Source organism: Coffea eugenioides, chromosome 4 (assembly GCF_003713205.1).
Source record: "Coffea eugenioides isolate CCC68of chromosome 4, Ceug_1.0, whole genome shotgun sequence".
NCBI classification, from domain to species: domain Eukaryota; kingdom Viridiplantae; phylum Streptophyta; class Magnoliopsida; order Gentianales; family Rubiaceae; genus Coffea; species Coffea eugenioides.
Window position 1 is genome coordinate 24179910 of NC_040038.1, and position 23476 is coordinate 24203385.

Consider the following 23476-nt stretch of genomic DNA (forward strand, 5'->3'; position numbering starts at 1 on the left):
ATCAAAGACTGTTGGCTTGCCCCTCCCCAAAGGATGTCCTGATTCAGAGAATATATCTAAACCCTCTTCAATTTTCTTATGTACTTCTTCATTTCTGCTTGGACGATTAAATTTTGTCTCAACATAGTCCGCAAGATACAACGAGCAAAAGTTTATGCATTCTTCTGCCAAGTAGCCTTGAGCAATCGAACCTTCAGGCCTACTTTTATTTCGAACATAAGATTTTAAAGTTCCTAGGTATCTAAAGTATCATCATTCCAAACTCTCTGTTTAGTTCCACAAATCAAAGAAAGAAAAAAAGTAATAAACATTTAAGGCATAATTAGAATTACAAGCAGTACCTCTCTACAGGATACATCCAACGATAATACACCAGGCCACCTAATTTCACTTCAGTTGCCAAATGAATAGTTAAATGCACCATGACATCGAAGAATGTTGGTGGAAAGCATTTCTCAAGATCGCAGAGTATAACGGCAATTTCACTTTCCAAACGAACCACATCTTGAGGATAAATAACTTTAGAACAAAGCTGCCTGAAGTATCTACTCAATCGAATCAAAGGATAGCGCACTGATTTTGGCAAAGTCTTTCTCAAAGTTATAGGCATCAATTGCTGCATTAGGATATGATTATCATGACTTTTAAGCCTCGAAATTCTTGGTGGTTTTACTCGAACGCATCTTGAGACGTTAGCTGCATAACCATCTGGAACTTTCACTTTTTTTAGCACATTGCAAAACATAGTTTTTTGTTGTTTATCCATTGCAAAGGAAGATGGAGGTAAGTACACCTTTCCAGGTTCTGTCTCAATGGGATGCAGCTATTTTCTTATTCCCATTTCTCTCAAATCACGGCGGGAATTATAATGGTCCTTTGCTTTATCCTTAATGTCCAACAATGTCCCCCAAATGGTTTCACAAACTGTGAGGACCCGTAAATTTTCTCTATTTCATAATATTTTATTTTATTTTCTTGCATGCATTTTCTTCATTTAACCCTATTATATTGATTTTCGAGAGATTTTTATAAGTGAGTATAGGTTTTAAATCATTTTCATAAAATAAGTTAGTTCATGATAAGTTTGAAGTGCGTTATAGATGTGGGACCCGCTAGTGCGCTAAGTGCGATAAATTTTTGATGATTAATTAAAGTTTTGTATTAAGAAATGTTATTTTACCAGGTGCTAGGAGATAACTGGAGGTTAGCTAGATTAATTTGTATTGGGAGACAAGAGGATGAGAACAACATTAAAAGGTGCTAGGTGTCGCGATCCGATTGGAGTTGGACTTTGACCTAACTTTCTTACCTTTACTAAATACCAAAAATTTGACCAAAAATATCCCATTTCTTCTTCCTTCTTGGCCGAACACTTGAGAGAAAGAAAGAGAGGAAAAGTTTCATCTTCAACTTCAAATCCAAGTCAAATCTTAAGTTCCAACCATTAGAATCTCAAATTACTCCATAGAAACGTCTTGCTAGGAGGATTAAGGAGGTTGGTGGAGTTGTTTTGGAAAGGAAAGACCTAAGTTGCTAGCTTTCTTGAGTTGTTGAGGTAAGTTGCTAAGAAAGTTCCTTCTTTGCTTTCATAATGGTTTATTAGAGGCTTTTGTGGCTAAATATGTTGATTTATAGTAGGTTTGATGGTTGGAAGTGGAGTTTTGATGGAGTTTTGATTTCTTATTGATTTTTCTATTTTTATATAGAAATTATTGTTTAGTCATGGATTGATGGGTTGTTATAGTGTAAAATGGAGTTGGTATATGTTGGATATGATTGGTTGCGGAAAATTTCTGGTTTGGTGCGGAAATTCCAGTTTAGGGTTTCAACTAACCCTGTTCTGCCCGTTTCTGTTCAGCCATTATGGAGGCCGAATTGGCCTTAGATTAAAACATAAAGGTTGTAGGAAATAATATTTTATAACTTTCTGTAAAATTTCAGCTCGATCGGAGCACTGTAACATGTGAAATGACCGAAATACCCTTGACTGCCCATAAGTCCTGTTTCGGGAACAGTTTTCTGTCTTCGTGGAGATTTCAATATTTTGACTCTGAAAATGCATGATTTAGCTTTGGAGGCCTTCATAAGAAATGTAGGTATATATCTTGGCTTCAAAACGCCATAAGATACACCTCAATCGGACTATGGTTGCCTGAGTTATTGTCGTTTAAGCATAGTGCGGTTAACTAGCCTGATTGTGGGACTCTGGTTTTGTAATTTGAAATTTTGATCTGGTTACACTATGAACTGTACTGAGTGATCTTCATCAAAGTTGTATTCCTTTATCTTAGCTTCAAAACGGTATAAATTGCACACCAATTTGATAAGCGTAGCTTCGGTTGTGCCCGTTACGCTAAGTGACGGCAAATATGTCTTTTGTTTTATGACTTAAACTTCATTTCCGGACATTTTCCTAGTTTGATTTTGTACTTGTATGACCATGAGCCTAGTTGAAGGGCTATTGTATTGAGATTTCTTATGTGTTTAATTGGACTGAGTTGAGGAAAAACAATGAAACCATAAATGGCTGGAATATAGCAAAATACAGAGGGCATGCTGCCCAAAATTTTAGGGCTACGTGATTCCTTCAAATTGAGTTGATATTCGTAAAAATGAAGGGTTTTGGGGGGTTGTTTGTACCCTATGACCAACTGTTATCTTTTACTCAAAAGTCATATTTTTATTCTTCTGTACTAGTACTTAACCTGGAAAGGCGTACGACATGTAGTCGAGCCTCATTCATGCATTCCATTTACTGGGTTTGTGGATGTGCGAACTATAATTGTTTTATCTTGATTATTTTAGCATTTCTTGGCGATTAAAGCCACTTTGGGTAAAAACTTTTGAAGTATCTGTACTGGAACCGGTGAGTGTACCACTCCCCTCATTTGTTGCTTAACTTGGTTTCTGTACATGAAATCTGTGATTTCAATGACTGTACTATCTGTTTATTCTATTTGAGACGAGAGTGTACTGTATCACACTCGTTCTCTTGACTGTCTGTATGCCTATTTAATGTGTGTAATCTGTTATCTGTATCTGAGTCTGTTCAGACGTCGTTTGGAGGCTGGTATCCAACGACTTTTCTGTGACCTCTGAGATCAACACCTGTGGCTAGTTACTCGAGTCGGGCCGGCAAGGGTCTGGTCGATTAGATAACGAACCACGGTAGTCTGTTTCTGGGAATCTTTGGGTATTGAGACCCTTGATTACGGTATACTCGAGTATTACCGCTTCTGTTTCTGTTGAGGTGTTCGGGCCCGATAAGGGGTATGTTTGGTGGATGAAATTTGGTGTAAAGTGGGGTCTACGGACATGTTGGTTCTATATACGTTGACGGAGAGTCAACGGGTTTGGATCAAGTTCTGCCATAGAAATCTGGCTCCTGAGAGCCACCTGTATCCTTCCTATTTGAATCATGGTGCCTAACTGCTTTACTTTATATCTGGCTTGTATACTTGATTGGTTAAACATGAAATGCCAAGATTTGCCTGTTATTAGTTTGGTACCTCATTGAGTATAAGTTCACCCCCTTCCCGTTATATTTGTTTTCCTTTCAGGAGAAACTTTGAATCCTTGATTTTGGAAGAAAGGGTCGAGCTAGTGTAAATATTATTTTGTTAAGCTCTTTTGTAACTGAAACCCGAATTGTATTTTTAATTGTATGAATACTTTGGTTTGTACTTTAGTTTAGTTAATTTGTTAAAGACTCCGATGTAAATATATGTATAAGTGTTTAACCTATTAAGTGTATTCATTTGAGATATTAAGATTTTATGGTTTGGTAAGCATGTTCTCACCTTAGTAGTCTCCGATTGTTCATTTTTCTTTGGGTCCTATCGCGCGTAATATAGGGTTTGTGAGATTCGACACCGTAGTCCTGGCGAGATTTGGGCAGGCGGTCCGCCGAACCCTTTGGTTCGCCTTAGGGGGAGGTGGGGCTGTCACAGGTGGTATCAGAGCTGCTTCGCGTGGTCTTTGCGCGGAGTGAGATTGGGCCAAGTGGTGTTATGGTCCTGATTTTGTGAATGCGTCTAAAGGTATAAGTGCTCTTTTGAGCATAAATTATGAACCGTGCACGTTATAAGTGTAAAAATCTTTATCATGGCACCTGAGGAAGATATATATGTATGTTGGGTAGGAATCTTTAATATGGATGATTTACTCTTGGGACCGGCTGGCTCGAGTTGTGAATTATCTTATTTAGGATTCTAAAGAGATGAGAGCCTAGGTTAGAAAAGACTTGGGTGAACTAGAAATTTGATTCTATGGAATTTCATGTGGTTTGTTTGGGTGTTAGAAAGCATGATTAACCTGGATTAAGATATAAATTGTGGTATTCTCGTAGATTATGGATGGATGCCTAGGGGGAAAATAACTTTTTGTTATTTGCTTTTGTGCTTTTAACCTAGTTCGTCTATAGTACTTTTGGATGACCCCACTACCTTCAGGGATCTCTTTTTGTTGTATCTAGCTGACTGCTACTGTGTGACTGGTTCGGTACAGTTGTGTTATGTATATTTGATCTGTGTGTACCTCTTGTTACTTGCTTATGCCTGTAATTATCTTTGAAGTTATATTTCCGCTTCGACCCTAGATTGGTTAGACCAATGGAGGGTACTCGTAGTGGACGAGGACGTGGGCGCGGAGGTAAGCAACTCTCGAATGAAAGGGGTAATCGAGAATCTATACCTGAACCAAATCCTGAACCTAGGGTTGACCCAAATGCTCAAGTAGCCGCTGCTATCCAGTGCATGACTGATCTGTTAGCCCATGTAGTGGAACACCAGGGCCAGAACCCTAATCGTCAACCTGGAAATCGTGGTAACCATATAGAGGGCGAGGATAAAGCTCTTGAAAGATTTCAAAAATTCTCTCCACCAAAATTCCTTGGAGAACTAGATCCTAAAGTGGCTGAGAGGTGGCTAGAGAAGATGATCGATACATTTGCTGCGTTACATTATATGGAGGAGAGACAAGTGACCTTCGCTGTCTTCCAATTGGAGGGGGCAGTCCAATCTTGGTGGAATATCGTTAGACTGAAATGGGAAAGAGAACAAACCCCGAGCGCATGGGCGAACTTCATGAGGGAATTCAACACCAAATTTTTTCCTCCTCTAATCCAAGAAAAGAAGGAAGATGAATTCATTCGATTTCGCCAAGGAACTCAGATCGTGGCCGAGTATGAGAGTCAATTTACTCGATTATCTAAGTTTGCGCCCGAATTGATTGTAACCGAATAAAGACATATAAGACTTTTTGTCCAGGGATTAAATGTTGAGATTCAGAAGGACCTGGCTGTAGCCCAACTTAGTACCTTTAGTGATGCTGTGGAGAAAACCCAGCGGGTTGAAAATGCAAGGCAACAGGTGAGAAACTTCCAAGCCAAGAAAAGGAGCTTCCCTGGGAGTAGCTCGAAACAAGAAGATAAGCGTACACCCCCTAGGATTGGAAAGGGAAACGGGGGAGTACGACAACCGGGGATGTCGCGTGATGTCTCACAAGGGGGATCGGTCTCTGCTACTCTTGGTCCCTGTGGATATTGCGGAGGGCCAAATCATACGGAGGTAAATCGTTGGAAAAAAGAGGGAAAATGTCTGCGCTGTGGAAGCGCCGATCATCGGATTGCCGACTGCCCAGTTCGATTGCGAAAAGGAAAAGGAATCCGGCAACCAACTGAGACTAACCCTGGACAGTCGAAAGGGGAAGGGAATGGATCGAAGGCACCGACTCAGGTGTATTCTCTAGAGCACTATCAGGTTCCTGACTCGCCTAAGGACGTTGAAGGTACGATCCGTTGGTTACCTTAGATTTTGATAGATCCCGTTCATGAGAAAATTTCGAGGACGAAATTTCTTAAAGGGGGAGAGAGTGTGAGGACCCGTAAATTTTCTCTATTTCATAATATTTTATTTTATTTTCTTGCATGCATTTTCTTCATTTAACCCTATTATATTGATTTTCGAGAGATTTTTATAAGTGAGTATAGGTTTTAAATCATTTTCATAAAATAAGTTAGTTCATGATAAGTTTGAAGTGCGTTATAGATGTGGGACCCGCTAGTGCGCTAAGTGCGATAAATTTTTGACAATTAATTAAAGTTTTGTATTAAGAAATGTTATTTTACCATGTGCTAGGAGATAACTGGAGGTTAGCTAGATTAATTTGTATTGGGAGACAAGAGGATGAGAACAACATTAAAAGGTGCTAGGTGTCGCGATCCGATTGGAGTTGGACTTTGACCTAACTTTCTTACCTTTACTAAATACCAAAAATTTGACCAAAAATATCCCATTTCTTCTTCCTTCTTGGCCGAACACTTGAGAGAAAGAAAGAGAGGAAAAGTTTCATCTTCAACTTCAAATCCAAGCCAAATCTTAAGTTCCAACCATTAGAATCTCAAATTACTCCATAGAAACGTCTTGCTAGAGAGGATTAAGGAGGTTGGTGGGGTTGTTTTGGAAAGGGAAGACCTAAGTTGATAGCTTTCTTGAGTTGTTGAGGTAAGTTGCTAAGAAAGTTCCTTCTTTGCTTTCATAATGGTTTATTAGTGGCTTTTGTGGCTAAATATATTGATTTGTAGTAGGTTTGATGGTTGAAAGTGGAGTTTTGATGGAGTTTTGATTGGTATATGTTGGATATGATTGATGGAGTTTTGATTGGTATATGTAGGGCTACGCGATTCCTTCAAGTTGAGTTGATTTTAGTAAAAATGAAGGGTTTTGGGGGTTGTTTGTAACCCTATGACCAACTGTTATCTTTTACTCAAAAGTCATATTTTTATTCTTCTGTACTAGTACTTAACCTGGAAAGGCGTACGACATGTAGTCGAGCCTCATTCATGCATTCCATTTACTGGGTTTGTGGATGTGCGAACTATAATTGTTTTATCTTGATTATTTTAGGGTTTCTTGGCGATTAAAGCCACTTTGGGTAAAAACTTTTGAAGTATCTGTACTGGAACCGGTGAGTGTACCACTCCCCTCATTTGTTGCTTAACTTGGTTTCTATACATGAAATCTGTGATTTGAATGATTGTACTATCTGTTTATTCTGTTTGAGATGAGGGTGTACTGTATCACACTCGTTCTCTTGTCTGTCTGTATGCCTATTTACTGTGTGTAATCTGTTATCTGTATCTGAGTCTGTTCGGACGTCGTTTGGAGGCTGGTATCCAACGACCTTTCTGTGACCTCTGAGCTCAACACCTGTGGCTAGTTACTCGAGTCGGGCCGGCAAGGGACTGGTCGATTAGATAACGAACCACGGTAGTCTGTTTCTGGAAATCTTTGGGTATTGAGACTCTTGATTACGGTATACTCGAGTATTACCGCTTCTGTTTCTGTTGAGGTGTTCGGGCCCGATAAGGGGTATGTTTGGTGGATGAAATTTGGTGTAAAGTGGGGTCTACGGACATGTTGGTTCTATATATGTTGATGAAGAATCAACGGGTTTGTATCAAGTTCTGCCATGAAAATCTGGCTCTTGAGAGCCACCTGTATCCTTCCTATTTGAATCATGGTGCCTAACTGCTTTACTTTATATTTGGCTTGTATACTTGATTGGTTAAACGTGAAATGCCAAGATTTGCCTGTTATTAGTTTGGTACCTCATTGATCGTAAGCTCACCCCCTTCCTGTTATCTTTGTTTTCCTTTCAGGAGAAACTTTGAATCCTTGATTTTGGAAGAAAGGGTCGAGCTAGTGTAAATATTATTTTGTTAAACTCTTTTGTAACCGAAACCCGAATTGTATTTTTAATTGTATGAATACTTTGGTTTGTACTTTAGTTTAGTTAATTTGTTAAAGATTTCGGTGTAAATATATGTATAAGTGTTTAACCTATTAAGTGTATTCATTTGAGCTATTAAGATTTTATGGTTTGGTAAGCATGTTCTCACCTTAGTAGTCTCCGATTATTTGTTTTTCTTTGGATCGTATCGCGCGTAATATAGGGTTTGTGAGATTCGACTCCGTAGTTCTGGCGAGAGTTGGGCAGGCGGTCCACCGAACCCTTTGGTTCGCCTTAGGGAAAGGTGGGGCTGTCACACAAACATTCTTCTCAATGTGCATGAAGTCAAGATTATGTCTTAAGACATTATCTTTCCAATATGGCAAGTCAAAGAAAATACTCCTCTTTTTTCATTTAAAAGGCAGCTTCGGATTACCTTTCAGATGTTTTCCAAATTTAATTTGCAAGTCTCCCAATTCACTCACAATCATATCCCCAGTTTGCAAAGGTGGTCGCTTTCCATATTCTTCGGTGCCACCAAAGAATTGGGCTTGCTTTCTAAATTTATGCTTACTATCTAAGAATCTACGATGACCCATATAGCAATATTTGAAACTATGAGTCAACCGTCGTGCATGAGTGAACTTGTGACAAACAGGACAAGCATATTCACCTTTAGTGCTCCACCCAGATAACATTGCATATCCAGGGAAATTACTAATGGTCCACAACAGAGCTGCATGCAATTGAAAATTTTCTTTTTGGGATGCATCATAAGTTTGAATGCCAAAATCCCACAATTCGGTCAGTTCTTTAACTAGAGGCTGTAGATAAATATCAATATTATTTCCAAGAGAGGATGGTCCGGGTATTAACAAGGACAACATGAAGTACGGTTGCTTCATACACATCCACGGAGGTAAGTTATATGGTATTAAAACCACAGGCCAAGTACTGTGTGTAGAACTCATGTTGTTGAATGGATTAAACCCGTCAGATGCCAACCCCAATCTAACATTTCGACAATCCTTAGCAAATTCTCGATATAGATGGTCAAAAGTTTGCCAAGTTGGAGAATCAGCTGGATGTCTCATACAACCATATTTTGTACGTTTTTCCTCATGCCATCTTATTTGAGATGCAATTTTAGAAGACATAAATAGTCTTTGTAATCTAGCTTTTAAGGGAAAATGCCACAACACTTTTTGAGGAATTTTTCTTTTTTCACCAGTTGGATTATTTTCTGAAACAACCCACCTAAGCTCGTTACATGTTTCGCATGAAGCTCTTTTTTCAGCACTACCCCAATAAAGAGAACAATCATTAGGACATGCATCGATCTTTTCATAACCCAACCCCAATGTATTCATCAATTTCTCAGCCTCATAGTAAGAAGAAGGCAAATTAGTCATGGCCTCCGGAAATGCTTCTCTTAGCAGCTCAACAAACATATTAAAAATCTTGTTACTCATCTTACCAAGGTATTTTAGGTGAAGCAAACGAATAATGAAAGACAACTTTGAGAAATTTTTGCAACCACTGTACAAATCCTGTTGAGAATCATCAATCAATTTGTAAAATTTTTCAGCCTCTGAAATAGGAAAGTCCCCTTCTCTATTCAATTCATTTGTTCCATGTGGCATCCCAAACACATCATGGACCAAGTCTTGCATGTCATTAGTCCCATTTGAAACCCCAATTGATGTATTTTCAGAATTAGATGTGGCTTCATTGTAGTTTGAAAGTTCTCCATGTGCTATCCAATTATTATAACCCTTGATAAAGCCTACCACTTTCAAATGATCATATGCTTCTATTTTAGTCACACAAACACCTATGCCGCAATCTTTGCAAGGACACAAAATCATTCCGTCACAACTTGATCTAGAAAATGCATAGTTTAGAAACATTTGAAGTCCTGCCTCATACTTTTCACTTGTTCTTGGAAAATCCATCCAACTTTTATCCATACTTTTAATATAAATAAATGTTCTCCAATAAGCTTCCAACAGCATGAAAATAACAACTACACATTAGTACTAAATCAAGCAGTCTCTAATTGCAAGTTCAAGAATTTACAGACTCCTAAATCAAGCAGCCCAGCGAATAAAGGAAATCAACAAAATGCACAATTTCTCAACAATCTGTCAAAACAGAAATTGCAAGCAAGCGAATAGAAATTTTATTTACCTAATAACAGGACAAAGCTCTTCATACCAACGCCTGCGTTTGCGTCTTCGCAAAATTCCTAAGTTCAATCTGAAATGTCAAAGGTTAAACAAACATATGACCGTGAAGACTAAAGCTGAATTTCAAGACTCTTACTAAATTTCCATCAAAGTATACATACATCTGTCACAGTCATGTCTTAATGGACTAGTTTCCAAGTTATGGGAGTTTGATGCATGAAAGTATACACATTGACATAATTGTAACTCAAAGAAGCTTGAATTAGGTTGATAGGGACAAATGCACGGTGACTGTTAAGAAGGTTTTGATTGATTAATTTATTGAAGTTAGATGACCAATGGGGTTAGATTTCAGCCATCAACCTCGCTTCGCTCTCAGCTTGCTGTCTTGCTTGGCTGTATCAGTGTGACAGATTATTTAATATCTACTAGCTGTATCAATGTGCATAGAAACAGAAACCAATAATGTTGCTTAGCATTAGATCCAAAGAAACAAGGAAACCAAGAAACCTCTACACTAGCCGACTAAATTTAAGCCAACTAAAACTTGAAAGAAAAATATATCACAAGAACATAGTAAGGGGTTCTTTTCACATTTGGATAAATGTTGCTGCACAAAATCAAGAATGAAGAAAAATATGAAGATTGTTGCTTAAAGAGAACTTCAATTATAACTAAGTTTCATAGATTAACATTAAAAGAGATTCAGAGAAAATAATGAAAAACGGGGGGGAGGGGGGTTGACATTTTATCGAACAGGTTATGGGCAACAGGTTCATTGTGTTTACCACTTTCTTTTGGAACAACATATGCCTGAAGTATCTTCCCGCTTTCCCAATGTAGAACTCCAATCTTCTAACTTTTACTCCTTGCCTGCCCTTCCAGATGTCTTAGCCGAGGGACAACAGTTGATGTTAGAAAAGATGAAGATGGTTTTCAAGGTGCTTGGATTCCTACAACTTTCTTTTGGCCAAGATATAGCTTGTTTGCGGAGAGGTGAGAGAGATGACAAGAAGAAAATTTTGGTCGACACATATAGCTTGTTTGCCGGCAGAATGAAACTTCAAAGTATTTCACCAAGTGTTTCACCAAGTATTTCACCAAAGTGTTTTGGATTTTGCCGGCAAAATGTTTTGGCAAATTTTCACCAAGTTTTGGCAAAATAAAACGACATCGTTTTGTGTCTTTTTTTTGTCATCTCACATTTTTTCGAGTGTCATGATAGGTAGTCTAAAGGCACATTATTATTTTTATATCAGATAAAATAAAAAAATTTATAGTACATATTATTGAGTTGATTAATAAGTGTCATGATAGGATTACTATAATAACACAAACCAGAAAGTGTCCTTATAGGAATGTCAGGAAAGACTATTTTTGTTGTAGTGTATATTTTTGGCCTTATCAAGCAATCCGTCAAGTATGATGTGGATTGGAGCATAGAATTTATAATTGTTCTGATCAATAGGAAAACAAAACATAACATGATCCAAAAGTAGGATTTTTAGAAAGAAATAAATTTATAGGCTCATGTTGATGGAAATCCATTGAGAACTAATAAATTGAAATTAAGAGTTGGCTCGTAGAACTTATTGAGGATAATTTTTGCACTTTTGCCTCTCCTAAAAGCAATCAGTAATGTGGGCACCGAATTTGTTGCATTGGACAAACAAACATGAGTAAAACTTCTTTGGGAACTCAAGACGTCTATTTCATAATGTGACAGCCCCACCTCACCCTAAGGCGAACTAAAGGGTTCAGCGGACCGCCTGCCCAGCTCTCGCCAGGACTACGGAGTCAAATCACTCAAACCCTAGATAGGACGCGCGAGAACTCAACGAAAACGTACAATTGGAGACCACCCAAGGTTAAACAGAGCTTACCAAACCATACGGAAGTACGAGACGTCAATTAAACGCTTATACATAGATTTACATCGGAGTCTTGAACCAATGAACCAAAATACGAGCCAGAGTATTCACACTATACAAAAGACAATTAGGGTTTCAGTTACAGAAGAGCATAAACAAAAGAAGTCCTACAACTGGCTCAACTCTTTTCTTCCAAAAATCTTGGTTTCAAAACATGGAACCCTGTAAGGAAAAACAAAGGTAACAGAAAGGGGTGAGCTTGCTCTCAATGAGGTACCAGACATATAGCAGTAAAATCATGGCATTTCACATTTAACAAATCAGGTACACATGCCAGAGGTAAGGTAAAGTAATTAGAACCAATGATTCAAATAGGAAGGATACAGGTGGCTCTCAGGAGCCAAATTCCTATTTGCTTCACCGAAACTTGATCGAAATAATAGTTGACACTCCGTCAACGCTAAAGGAGTAACCAATACTGTAGACTCCACTTTCTCCGATTCCTTCCACCTCACATACCCCTACCGGGCCCGAAATCCAATCAGTTCAGAAATGGTAATACTTGAGTATACCGGAATCAAGGGTCTCAGTACCCAAAGATCCCAAAACAGACTACCGTGGTTCGTTATCTAATCGACCAGGCCCTTGCCGGCCCGACTTGAGTAACTAGCCACAGGGGTTGAGCTCAGAGGTCACAGAAAGGTCGTTGGATACAAGCTTTCAAACGACGTCAGAACAGATACAGATACAGATACTAGATACAGATAGCAGATTCAAAAACGCACTCAAAATTGGCATATGAACAGACAAGAGAACGAGTGTGATAAAGTACACCCTCGTCTCAAACAGAATAAACAGATAGTTCAGTCGTTCATATCACAGATTGCATGTACAGAAACCGAGTTAAACAACAACAAGTGAGGGGAGTGGTACACTCACCGGTTTCAGTACAGATACCTCAAAATTTTTTGCCCAAAAGAGAGCTTTAATCACCAAGAAACCCTAAAATAATCAAGGTGAAACAATTATGGTTCCCAGTTTCACGAATCCAGTACACGAAATGCATAAATAAGACTCAACTATAAGTCGTGTGCCTGATCAAATTAGCTACCAGTGCAAAGAAATAACAATGTAATTTTGGAGTAAAAGGTGGCGGTTGGTATCAAAGACATGAACAACCCTAAAACCCTTCGCTCAAGTCACAAGTAAATCCAACTAGCCTTGAAGTAACATTTCGGCAGCATATCCCTTGTGTTTACCTATTTTCCAGCCATTAATGGCTTCATTATTTCCTCAAATCAGTCCCAACATCTCATACAAAAATAATCTCATTTCCAAAAGCCGTTCACTAGGCTTAAAGTCATTCAAGTACAAAATAGCTAGGAAAATAGCTAGGAAAATGACCGAAAATGAAAGTCAAGCCCTAAAATATTCAAATAAGCACAATAAGACTCGATTACAAGTCATAAACCAATTCCAAATACCACCAAAATAGGGCTCCATAAGAATGTATAAGCACTAGAGTAAACCAGGGAAATCCGGAAATGGACTTAAGCTCTAAACCATAAAAACAGTTTTTGACATCATTTTGCGGTTTTCACACCATTGGCACTACCATTATCGGATAGAGGTGCAAGATACACTATTTCGAAGCTAAGAGATAGGGCTACAATGTTGAAGAAGACTACTCTGTCCAGTTTCGAGTGTAACCAGGTAAAAAATGCAAGATATTAAACCAGAACCGCAAAAACAGGTTCACAAACCGCATTCTGGTTCAAACATCATAAGTCAGGCTACCTAAGTCCAAATCAAGTAATTCCAAAGCCATCCGAAAGATAAGATACATGGATACAATTCATCAGAAGACCTCAACAACCAATTCCGAAGTATTCCCAACCAAAATAACCAATTACAGACGCAATTATCAAATGCGGGTGAAACCAGGGCAGCATGGGTAATTCAGTCTTTTCATAAGTTACGTTGCTCCGATTGACCTGAAATTTTGCAGGCATCTCTAAAATATCATTCCCTATAACTTTTATATTTTAACCCAAGGCCAATTAGGCCTCTAACTATGAGGTACTGTGCCGGGCAGAATGTGAAATAATGAAACCCTAACTTTCCAACTTTCTTCCAAAACAGAAATTTCCTACAATTAACCACTTTTTCCACCTTCTAGCTTCCTTAAATATCATTTCCAATCATCATACATGACCACATAATAATAATCATATGAAAACAGAAAATTCCCCAATAATTATAAAACTTCACCAATTCAACCAAAATCAAGATATAATCCATAAAATTATATCTTAAACTACCACAAATCATGAATTAAACATCATTAGATGGAGGAGAGGGGTCCTTCACTACTCACCTTAGTAATACAAGAGAGAGAGCAACTAATCACCTTAGCCTTCCAAACAACTCCACTAAACACCTCACAATCACTAAGTGAAGGGGTTTTATGGAACAAATGCAAGATCAAATGGTTGATTTGTTGAATTTGAGCAAGATAGAAGCAAGTATTTGAAGAGCTTTTCCCTTTCTTTTTGCTTGAGATGGCCGGCCAAGAAGAAGAAGAAAATGGTAAATTTTTGGTAATTTTTTTGATTTATTTGGTCAAATGGTAAAAGGTGAATAATAGTCATAAATTACAACCAATCTCTAAGTGACACTTGTCACTTCATTAAATGCATAGCTATCACTTTGTTCCCTCTCACACCAATCCACTTGGGTAACCTCTAATTATCTCTTAGCACCCGATAAATTAAACCCGGTATACACAACTTAACCTAATTGACCGAATTTTATCAAACTTACCGCACTAGCGGGTCCCACATCCGATATACGCTCTTAATTTCTCAAAAACTAACCGATACTAGAAAAATCATTTAAAAACTATATTTACTAATAAAATTATGTTTTAAAGTTTTTCGAATAAAGAAAATGTGAAAAAACGTGCAATGCAAAGAAAATAAAACCTAGAAATTAAGAAAATTACGGGTCCTCACACTCTCTCCCTCTTAAAGAAATTTCGTCCTCAAAATTTTTCTTATTAACAGAATCTATCAAAACCTAAGGTACCCAACGGATCGTACCTTCTACGTCCTCAGACGAGTCAGGGACCTGATGCTGCTCTAGAGAATATACCCGAGCTGGTGCTTTCGATCCAGTCCCTTCTCCTTTCGTCTGTCCAGGGTCGATCTTGGCTGGTTGCTGAGAATTGGTCTTGGTTGGTGGCAGAGTCCTTCTCCGCTCGCGCAGGCAAGCTGGACAGTTAGCAATCCGATGTTCGGCGCTTCCACGGCGCAAGCATTTCCCTTCTTTCTTCCAGCAATTTGCTTCCGTATGATTTGACCCTCCGCAATATTCACAGGGACCACGAGTAGCAGAAACTGATCCCCCCTGTGGAACACCACCTGTCACCCCCGGTAGCCGTACTTCCCCGTTTCCCTTTTGAACTTTAGGGGTTGTACTATTATCCGCTTGTTCTGAGCTGCTCTCAGGAAAGCCCCTTTTCTTGGTTTGAAAATTTCTAACTTGTAGCCTTGCATTTTCAACCCGCTGGGCTTTCTCCACAGCATCACTAAAGGTATTAAGTTGAGCTACCGCCAAATCCTTTTGAATCTCAACATTTAGTCCCTGAATAAAACGCCTTATCCGTCTTTGTTCGGTTACGATCAGTTCGGGCGCAAACTTAGACAACCAAGTGAATTGACTCTCATACTCGGCTACGGTTTGAGTTCCCTGGCGAAGCCGAATGAATTCATCTTCCTTCTTTTCTTGGATTAGAGGAGGGAAAAACTTGACGTTAAATTCTCTCGTAAAGTTCGCCCACATCCTCGGGATTTGTTCTCTTTCCCATTTCATTCGAATGACATTCCACCAGGAACGGGCAGCTCCCTCTAGTTGAAAGATAGCAAAATGCAAAAATGAGTGGCTCCAAATGCTTGCTGCAAAAACTTGGTACCATGCCCTCCGTTCATGGCTTCTGGTACGAAGACATGAACGCGCGTGTGCAACTCCTCGGTTTTTTTTTTTTGCTTAAACTGCAATTTTTCTCTTTTGTTTTCTTTTTTTCTTTTCTTTTCTCGATTTTTCTAAAAAAAGATTTTTCTCAAGAAATAGAAATGAAACAGAATAAATAAAAATAAATAAAAATTTAACTAAAATGAACAAAAATAGGAATAAAATGAAGAAAATAAAAATGGAAAAATTTTGGTGTCTACATTTATAACATCATTTCAGTAATTATACCAACATATAAACTTATATGAGTTGTACTAAATGCAAAAAGTTTGTAAAATAATTCCATATTTCAAAATTACCCAAATATCTCTATAAATAAAAGTTTTAAATGTACAAATATGAGGACATTTCCGTAAACATATCCAAAAATATGCTGCTATCAATTGTACCAAAATGTTTATAAAAACTGCACATCATTTCACATTCCCAAAATGCCCCTATCTATGCGGTTGAAATTCAAAATCACAACTCATTCTTATATAGTACGAGGATAAGAATATACTTTGATATACATTTTGATATTATCTAAATGTTCAAACTCGGTGGTTTTCAGTCATAGCATACGATGGTTTTTGAACCAACTTTTCCCAAAGATTACACGTTTATACGTTAATATAATATACACTTTGACATTGAAAATGATAAAGGTATAGTTTGAGCCCCACGCATACCGTACACAACGAGATCAGTAGCCTAATCCTACGGTTCATTGACCGACTCACACAAATTGCTTATATTACCATTTGCCACCTCAAACTTCTGGCAACTGTCCAATCTTACCGCCTTGGCCTCCAAGCCAGATTTTCTTGATTTTCCCCTCCCTCTTCCCCCTATAAATCCTCCCAGTCCTGCATCCCTCTCCCTTCGATTCTCCTTCCTCTCTGTCAAAGAGAGAACATTGTGGCACAATAAAAAGAAAAAATCACAAGAACCTACTTGGGTCTGATTTATACTTAACGAATAATCTGAAGTAACATTTTTTGGGGTTCCATTTTTTGCCTGAATTATCGTCGACCGTTCTTCGTCAGGTACTTATCTGTTCCTGCTTCAGCATTTTCAACGATCGAATGCTGTGTACTTTTCATTTTTATGTGGAGATTTACATGTGATGCTTGATTTCGGATCTTTCTGTCTGGTTTTTCGGTTTCTGATCGTTTAATAGTGTAAGATAAGCCATTAAGTTTGTGCCTTTCTTGTTTCTCTTGTCAATTTAGTTGTAGAATTGAATTAACTGTTTTGTTCATAGAACGCCTTTCTCAGAATGGTCACTTGTTCTGTTTCTTTTAAAGTTGGATTTCTGTTTTACTTTCTACAGATTAATTAGCGGTTGAAGGTTGTGTTGGGTTGATTCTTGTGGTTAAAATTTCGACTGTCTGGCAATTAGGGATATTAGGAATTTCACATCTTCAAATCAGAATATGAGCTTTCCAGTACAGCGCAACAGAAGAGATAATCGGTCAAGGAATAGAACTACTAATCCTGTTCAAGGTGCTCGACGTGAGTGGGTCCTGCGTGGTCCGGCTCCCATTGCCACCACCGCTGCTCCCACTCCCACTACTGCCGCTATACCTCCTACCAATTACAGCCCTGCGGTGGCCGCTGATGATGTGATTAGAAATGGAAACAATGGGGACCAGAATGGCAGGTCAGTTCCACCTGCTAACAGGACCAGGAACACTTCAGGAGCCAGAGGCATTATGCGTCAGCATTCGAATCAAAGGAGGGAGCGGGATAAAGAGAAGCAGAGGGATTATAGTAGAGAGGTAAAAGGGTCGAAGGATCTGAACTTACCTTTACTTGTCCAAGAAATTCAGGATAAGTTGATGAAAGGTTCTGTGGAGTGCATGATTTGTTATGATATGGTAAGGAGGTCTGCACCAATCTGGTCATGTTCTAGCTGTTATTCTATTTTTCACTTAGCATGTATTAAGAAATGGGCAAGGGCTCCTACTTCAGTCGACTTGTCAGCAGAGAAGAGTCAGGGGTTTAACTGGAGGTGCCCTGGTTGTCAAGCTGTACAGCTCATGTCCTCGAAGGAGATTCGGTATGTTTGTTTTTGTGGGAAAAGGCAGGATCCTCCTCCTGATTTGTATTTGACTCCCCATTCTTGTGGAGAGCCTTGTGGCAAGGCACTTGAGAAGGAAGTTCCTGGTTCAGGTATGGCGAAGGAGGATCTTTGTCCTCATCTATGTGTCCTGCAATGTCATCCTGGTCCTTGTCCTCCTTGTAAAGCTTTTGCTCCGTCAAGAAGGTGCCCCTGTGGGAAGCAAGTAATCACTACAAGATGCTCTGATCGAAAGTCTGTTCTTACATGTGGACAGCGGTGTGATAAGCTTCTTGATTGTGGGCGTCATCGTTGTGAGCGGACTTGCCATGTTGGTCCTTGTGATCCATGTGACGTGCTGGTTAATGCCTCGTGTTTCTGCAAGAAGAAGATTGAGGTTGTGCTCTGTGGAGACATGGTTGTGAAAGGAGAAATTAGAGCAGACGATGGTGTCTTTTCTTGTAGTTCTATCTGTGAGAAGAAATTGGGCTGCAGGAATCATTTTTGTGATGATATATGCCATCCTGGACCGTGTGGAGAATGTGACTTGTTGCCAAGTAAAATTAAAACATGCTGCTGTGGTAAAATGAGGTTAAAAGAAGATCGAGAGAGTTGTCTGGACCCAATTTCAACATGTTCACAAACCTGTGGTAAAAGCCTGCCCTGTGGGGTTCATCATTGTAAAGAGATGTGTCATACTGGAGTTTGTGCACCTTGTCCTGTTTTGGTTACTCAAAAATGCCGCTGTGGTTCGACTTCTCGGACTGTGGAGTGCTACAGAACAACAGCAGAAAATGAAAATTTTACTTGTGACAGACCTTGTGGGCAGAAGAAAAATTGTGGGAGGCACCGATGCAGCGAGAGGTGCTGTCCTTTGTCAAATCCAAACAAATCCTTTTCTGGTGATTGGGATCCACACTTGTGCTCAATGCCATGTGGTAAGAAGTTAAGGTGCAGGCAGCATTCCTGCCACTCATTCTGTCACAGTGGCCATTGTCCTCCCTGCCTAGATACAATTTTCACCGACTTGACTTGCGCTTGTGGAAGGACATCAATTCCTCCTCCACTGCCTTGTGGTACACCTCCTCCTTCTTGTCAGTATCCCTGCTCAGTTCCTCAGCCTTGTGGCCATCCATCCACTCACAGCTGCCACCTTGGAGATTGTCCACCCTGCACGATACCTATAGCAAAAGAGTGCATTGGTGGACATGTGGTCCTGAGGAACATTCCTTGTGGTTCAAAGGATATACGATGTAACAAACTTTGTGGTAAGACGAGGCAGTGTGGTTTGCATGCATGTGCTCGAACTTGTCATCCTTCACCTTGTGATACTCCTACTGGAACTAGTATTGGCTCAAGAGCTTCTTGTGGGCAGCCCTGTGGTGCTCCGAGGAGGGATTGCCGGCATACATGTACTGCTCTTTGTCACCCATCTGGTTCCTGTCCTGATGTAAGATGTGAGTTTCCTGTTTCAATTACATGTTCTTGTGGGCGAATAAATGCTACTGTTCCTTGTGATGCTGGAGGCAGCGGTGGTGGGTATAGCAGCGATACAGTTTTAGAAGCTTCTATAGTCCAGAAGTTGCCGGCGCCTCTTCAACCTGTTGAAGGTAATGTAAAGGTGCCACTTGGTCAGAGGAAACTGATGTGCGATGATGAATGTGCAAAGACTGAAAGAAAAAAGGTGCTTGCTGATGCTTTTGGTGTTACAACTCCAAACTTGGATGCACTTCACTTTGGTGAGAATGCTGTTGTTTCTGAAGTGCTCAGTGATCTACTACGTAGGGAACCTAAATGGGTGCTGTCTGTGGAAGAGAGATGCAAATATCTGGTTCTAGGAAGGGGCAGAGGTGGAATTAATGCTGTCAAAGTTCATGTCTTTTGCCCAATGTCAAAGGAAAAGAGAGACATTGTCAGGTTAATAGCCGAAAGATGGAAACTTTCAGTAAATGCTGCTGGTTGGGAGCCAAAAAGATTCATTGTTCTTCATGTCACACCAAAGTCCAAAGCTCCCGCTCGCATACTTGGTCTGAAGGGCTGTCTTGCCAGTAACATGTTGCAGCCACCAGTTTTCGATCCTCTGGTAGACATGGATCCCAGGCTTGTTGTTGCTCTATTTGATTTGCCTAGGGATGCCGACATTAGCGCATTGGTTCTGAGGTTTGGTGGTGAATGTGAGCTGGTCTGGCTGAATGACAAGAATGCTTTGGCTGTTTTTAGTGATCCTGCCCGAGCAGCAACTGCCATGAGGAGATTGGATCAAGGTTCATTGTATTATGGTGCTGTTGTAGTTCCTCACCATGGTGGAGCATCAGCTGCAGCCGTAGCAGCTGCAGCTGCAGCCAATGCTTGGGGAGCGACGGGACCATCCAAGGATGGTGGTGCAGTTACAGCTCTCAAGACGAATCCTTGGAAGAAAGCTGTAATGCAGGAACCTGATGGGAGGGAGAGTTCATGGGGTGCTGAGGACTGGTCAGATAATTCTGTTGATGTGCACTCATCCATTCGGAAAGGAAATGAAGTTCCGATATCTGCCACAAACAGATGGAGTGTTCTAGGTTCTGAAAATAGTTCGTCTACATCATCTGGCAGGAATGACGATTCTAGGAACAAGCCAGGAACTCCTCTAGTTTCCAGTGTTAAGCCGAGTTCAAGTAGTTCAGTTCTGCCTGGACAACCACAAGGAGCAGGGCTCAATGAGATCTCTGATGTAGTGGACGATTGGGAGAAGGCATACGATTGAGAAAGACCTTTAATTCATCAACTCTTCAAGCATTCAGAGAGCAGCAAGAGTCATATAGTCGCTCCTGTATATTCTTTTTTTCATTTGTTTTGTTTTGAAATGCAATTTTGGTGGTTGTGTTTTATTTTGCTTGTTTAATACACAACCTATATATGTATAATCCCTTTCTCCTCCTTCTTAAGAATGCCCAGAAAAAATGGGAATGTAAAAATCACAGAAGGAAGCATCTGCTTTGGTGGAATGCTGCTTGTGGGAATGCTCATAGAAGTGCATTCTAAATGAATGACTTAGTTGTCAAATATTTTCACGTTTAAACATGCTTTGCAGATTGTTACAGACATCTGCTTTCCCCTCCTGCTCTTTGAGGAACCTTGCAAGTATTCCTTGTGTAATGTCTTGCCCCACTTGTTTGTTTCTTTTTTTTTTTTTCCCCACTGAGTGTTTCTCTTTCTTTTGATGTCTGTATGGTGTTTGACTATTGAGCCCCAGGATAGGTGGATCTAATATGTACGTCAGAAGCAAAGCCAGTGTAATTCCTGTATTGATTAACAATGATTAGTTTAGTCAAGCTTTTTGGGTGTAATTTTTGATCTTCTTCTGATGTTGTTGTTGATTTATTGTTTCTGTCAATCAGACTCTAGCTGGACCAGTTAATGATCCTGCTAAGCTTCCCATGTGGAACTATGATTGGTCAAGCACTGGTCAAACCCCTGGTGAAGATAGGGAAGTGGTCTTATAATATGTTGTTTCTTTTAACTGTGTTGTTTTAATACTTCAGTACTTTTTTGTTGTCCTTTTTATTTTCGCTTTTATTTTTTTATTTTATTTGCAAGAGACTTACTAATACGTTTCTTTTTTTTTTTTTTTTTAATTTGGTGCCAAAATATAGTCCTCAGGCAATATTTAACGATCCATTCAGGAGGGGCAATAACATTTTTGTGAGGGCCTTTTTATCTAGTACTAGTTGCTCAATTTAAGACTAGTCGATCTTATTCTGCTTTAAGTTTCAATGTAATTTTTTTATCGTGATGACTAAGTTATATGTGATGCTTACAGTCCTGCTGGGGAACCTATTCTAACAAACGAGAAGCAAAATGCTGCAAAGATATTTAGCAGTTCTGAAGTTGTTGCCGAGGAACCTTGGTATGTTCTGACTCTTTTTACTTTTACTGATCTAGAAAAGAATTTTTTTTATATTGTTTTGTTCAGACATGTAAGTTAATCAAATGAAATAATGCAGGCATGGAATCGAGCAAGAGTACACCTTGCTGCAGAAGGAAGTTAAATGGCCTATTGGATGGCCAGTCGGAGGGTATCCTGGACCGCAGGTGCTGTGTCTTTGTTCATTTGATGTCCATTAAGTTGCTTGGTTGTTGTTATTCATTATTGGCTTCCTATATACAATCGTTCAAGTCATATTTTACCTGTTACTGGCTTTTTGCTTGAATTTGAGGTATCTTCTATACAGAGTTGTTGATTTGGTAATTTATCTCATCTATAACTCACAGGGACCATATTATTGCAGGGCTGGAGCTGACAAGGCTTATCGTGACATTGTTGACTCACATTATAAAGCTCGTCTCTATGCTGGCATTAACATAAGTGGTATCAATGGAGAAGTTATACCAGGCCAGTATATCTCATGGATTCACAATTTTTTTTTCCTGGTAGTGGGCTAGCTTGTGAAAGAATTACCTGCTTTTCATGATTTGAAACTAGAAAATGTTAATCATGCTTGTGGCTGAAAAGTATAAAACTCTTCTTTTTGCATAGTGGGAATTCCAAGTTGGTCTGCTGTCAGCATCGCTGCTGGCGATGAGCTTTGGATGGCTCGCTACATTCTAGAGTCTTTTTCCCAGTTGACAGAGGATAACTGAAATTGCTGGAGTGATCCTCTCATTTGATCCAAAACCTATTCTGGATAGAATCATGCGCTCTATAGATCTGCCTTTTCACCAGTTTTAGCATCTTGTCAGATTATTGTAGCCATGATGTTATATCATAGAGCTGCTTGTTTTGGACCACTTATCCATTCTCAGTTGGGAACATAATTTTTTTTTTTTTTTAAATTTGGTAGGATGATTGGACTGTTGCTCATACTAATCACAGGTTGAATTTTGAACTCCTTTTCTTTTGTCAGTTATTCCCTGGATATTTATTGCAAGACGGTTAAACTCATTTTATAAGTTGCATATCTTCTTTAAGATGCAATACTAGCCTGTAGGTAAAACATTATTGACGTTGCTATCAGCACCAAGTCAGTGAGAAGCAATGGAGGATTCAATGTTACAAGGAAGGCTATTGAAAAGCTTAAATTTAGGCACAAGGATCATATTGTGCTTATGGAGAGGACAATGAACATCGTCTTACTGGGAAGCATGAAACAGCAGACATTAACACCTTCTCATGGGTAAAAACTTCTTCACTTTTGATTCTATCACAGTGTTGATTTGCAGCTGTGACTGGTTACTTAGATAATTACCTTCTAGTTGCAAAACAAAACAGTAATTATAGACATGGCCACCTTCTTGCCACTTTATTTTCGATTGGTTGATTTACATTCCTGGTGTATGATTGTTGTCGTCCAGAAGCTTTCCTTATTAATGTTCTACATTTTCCAAATATTGTTTGGTTTCTGGGATTACTGTTTCATCTCTACTGTCTTAAGCACCTATTTCATCTATACCGTCTTGTCTTGTTTCATTAATTGTGCAGTCATTCAAACTGCTGATACCCTTGTGCATACAACTGAGTCACATGGTGTAGCAAATCGTGGAGCCTCTGTAAGGGTTGGCAGGGAAACAGAGAAGGGTGGCACTGGTTATTTTGAAAGACAGGAGGCCTGCTTCAAACATGGATCTTTGTG

General features: G+C 39.3%; 3 protein-coding genes across 5 annotated transcripts; 2 read left to right on the forward strand and 1 right to left on the reverse strand.

Moving 5' to 3' along the window:
* Positions 1–8141: 8141 nt before the first annotated feature.
* On the reverse strand, positions 8142–9701 carry LOC113769204. Its single transcript, XM_027313670.1, has one exon. The coding sequence runs from the start codon at positions 9699–9701 to the stop codon at positions 8142–8144; it is 1560 nt and encodes a 519-aa protein (XP_027169471.1).
* Positions 9702–16604: 6903 nt separating this feature from the next.
* LOC113767587 (NF-X1-type zinc finger protein NFXL1) lies at positions 16605–20925 on the forward strand. Of its 2 annotated transcripts, none has more exons than XM_027311733.1 (2): positions 16605–16851; positions 17139–20925. In XM_027311733.1, the coding sequence occupies exon 2, from the start codon at positions 17242–17244 to the stop codon at positions 20608–20610; it is 3369 nt and encodes a 1122-aa protein (XP_027167534.1). In that variant the 5' UTR covers positions 16605–16851; positions 17139–17241; the 3' UTR covers positions 20611–20925. The 2 variants fall into 2 exon arrangements, with proteins under 2 accessions (XP_027167534.1, XP_027167535.1); XM_027311734.1 differs by having other exon boundaries at positions 17208–20925.
* A 542-nt stretch (positions 20926–21467) lies between these two features.
* Positions 21468–23015, forward strand: LOC113767588 (glutamine synthetase cytosolic isozyme-like). Of its 2 annotated transcripts, XR_003468031.1 has the most exons (6): positions 21468–21548; positions 21667–21753; positions 21851–21938; positions 22136–22277; positions 22384–22719; positions 22816–23015. XR_003468031.1 is itself a non-coding variant. In XM_027311735.1 (5 exons), exons 2-5 carry the CDS (start codon positions 21705–21707, stop codon positions 22453–22455), a joined length of 351 nt encoding a protein of 116 aa, XP_027167536.1. In that variant the 5' UTR covers positions 21468–21548; positions 21667–21704; the 3' UTR covers positions 22456–23015. The 2 variants fall into 2 exon arrangements, 1 of the variants encoding a protein (XP_027167536.1); XM_027311735.1 differs by having other exon boundaries at positions 22384–23015.
* The last annotated feature ends 461 nt before the right edge of the window (positions 23016–23476 follow it).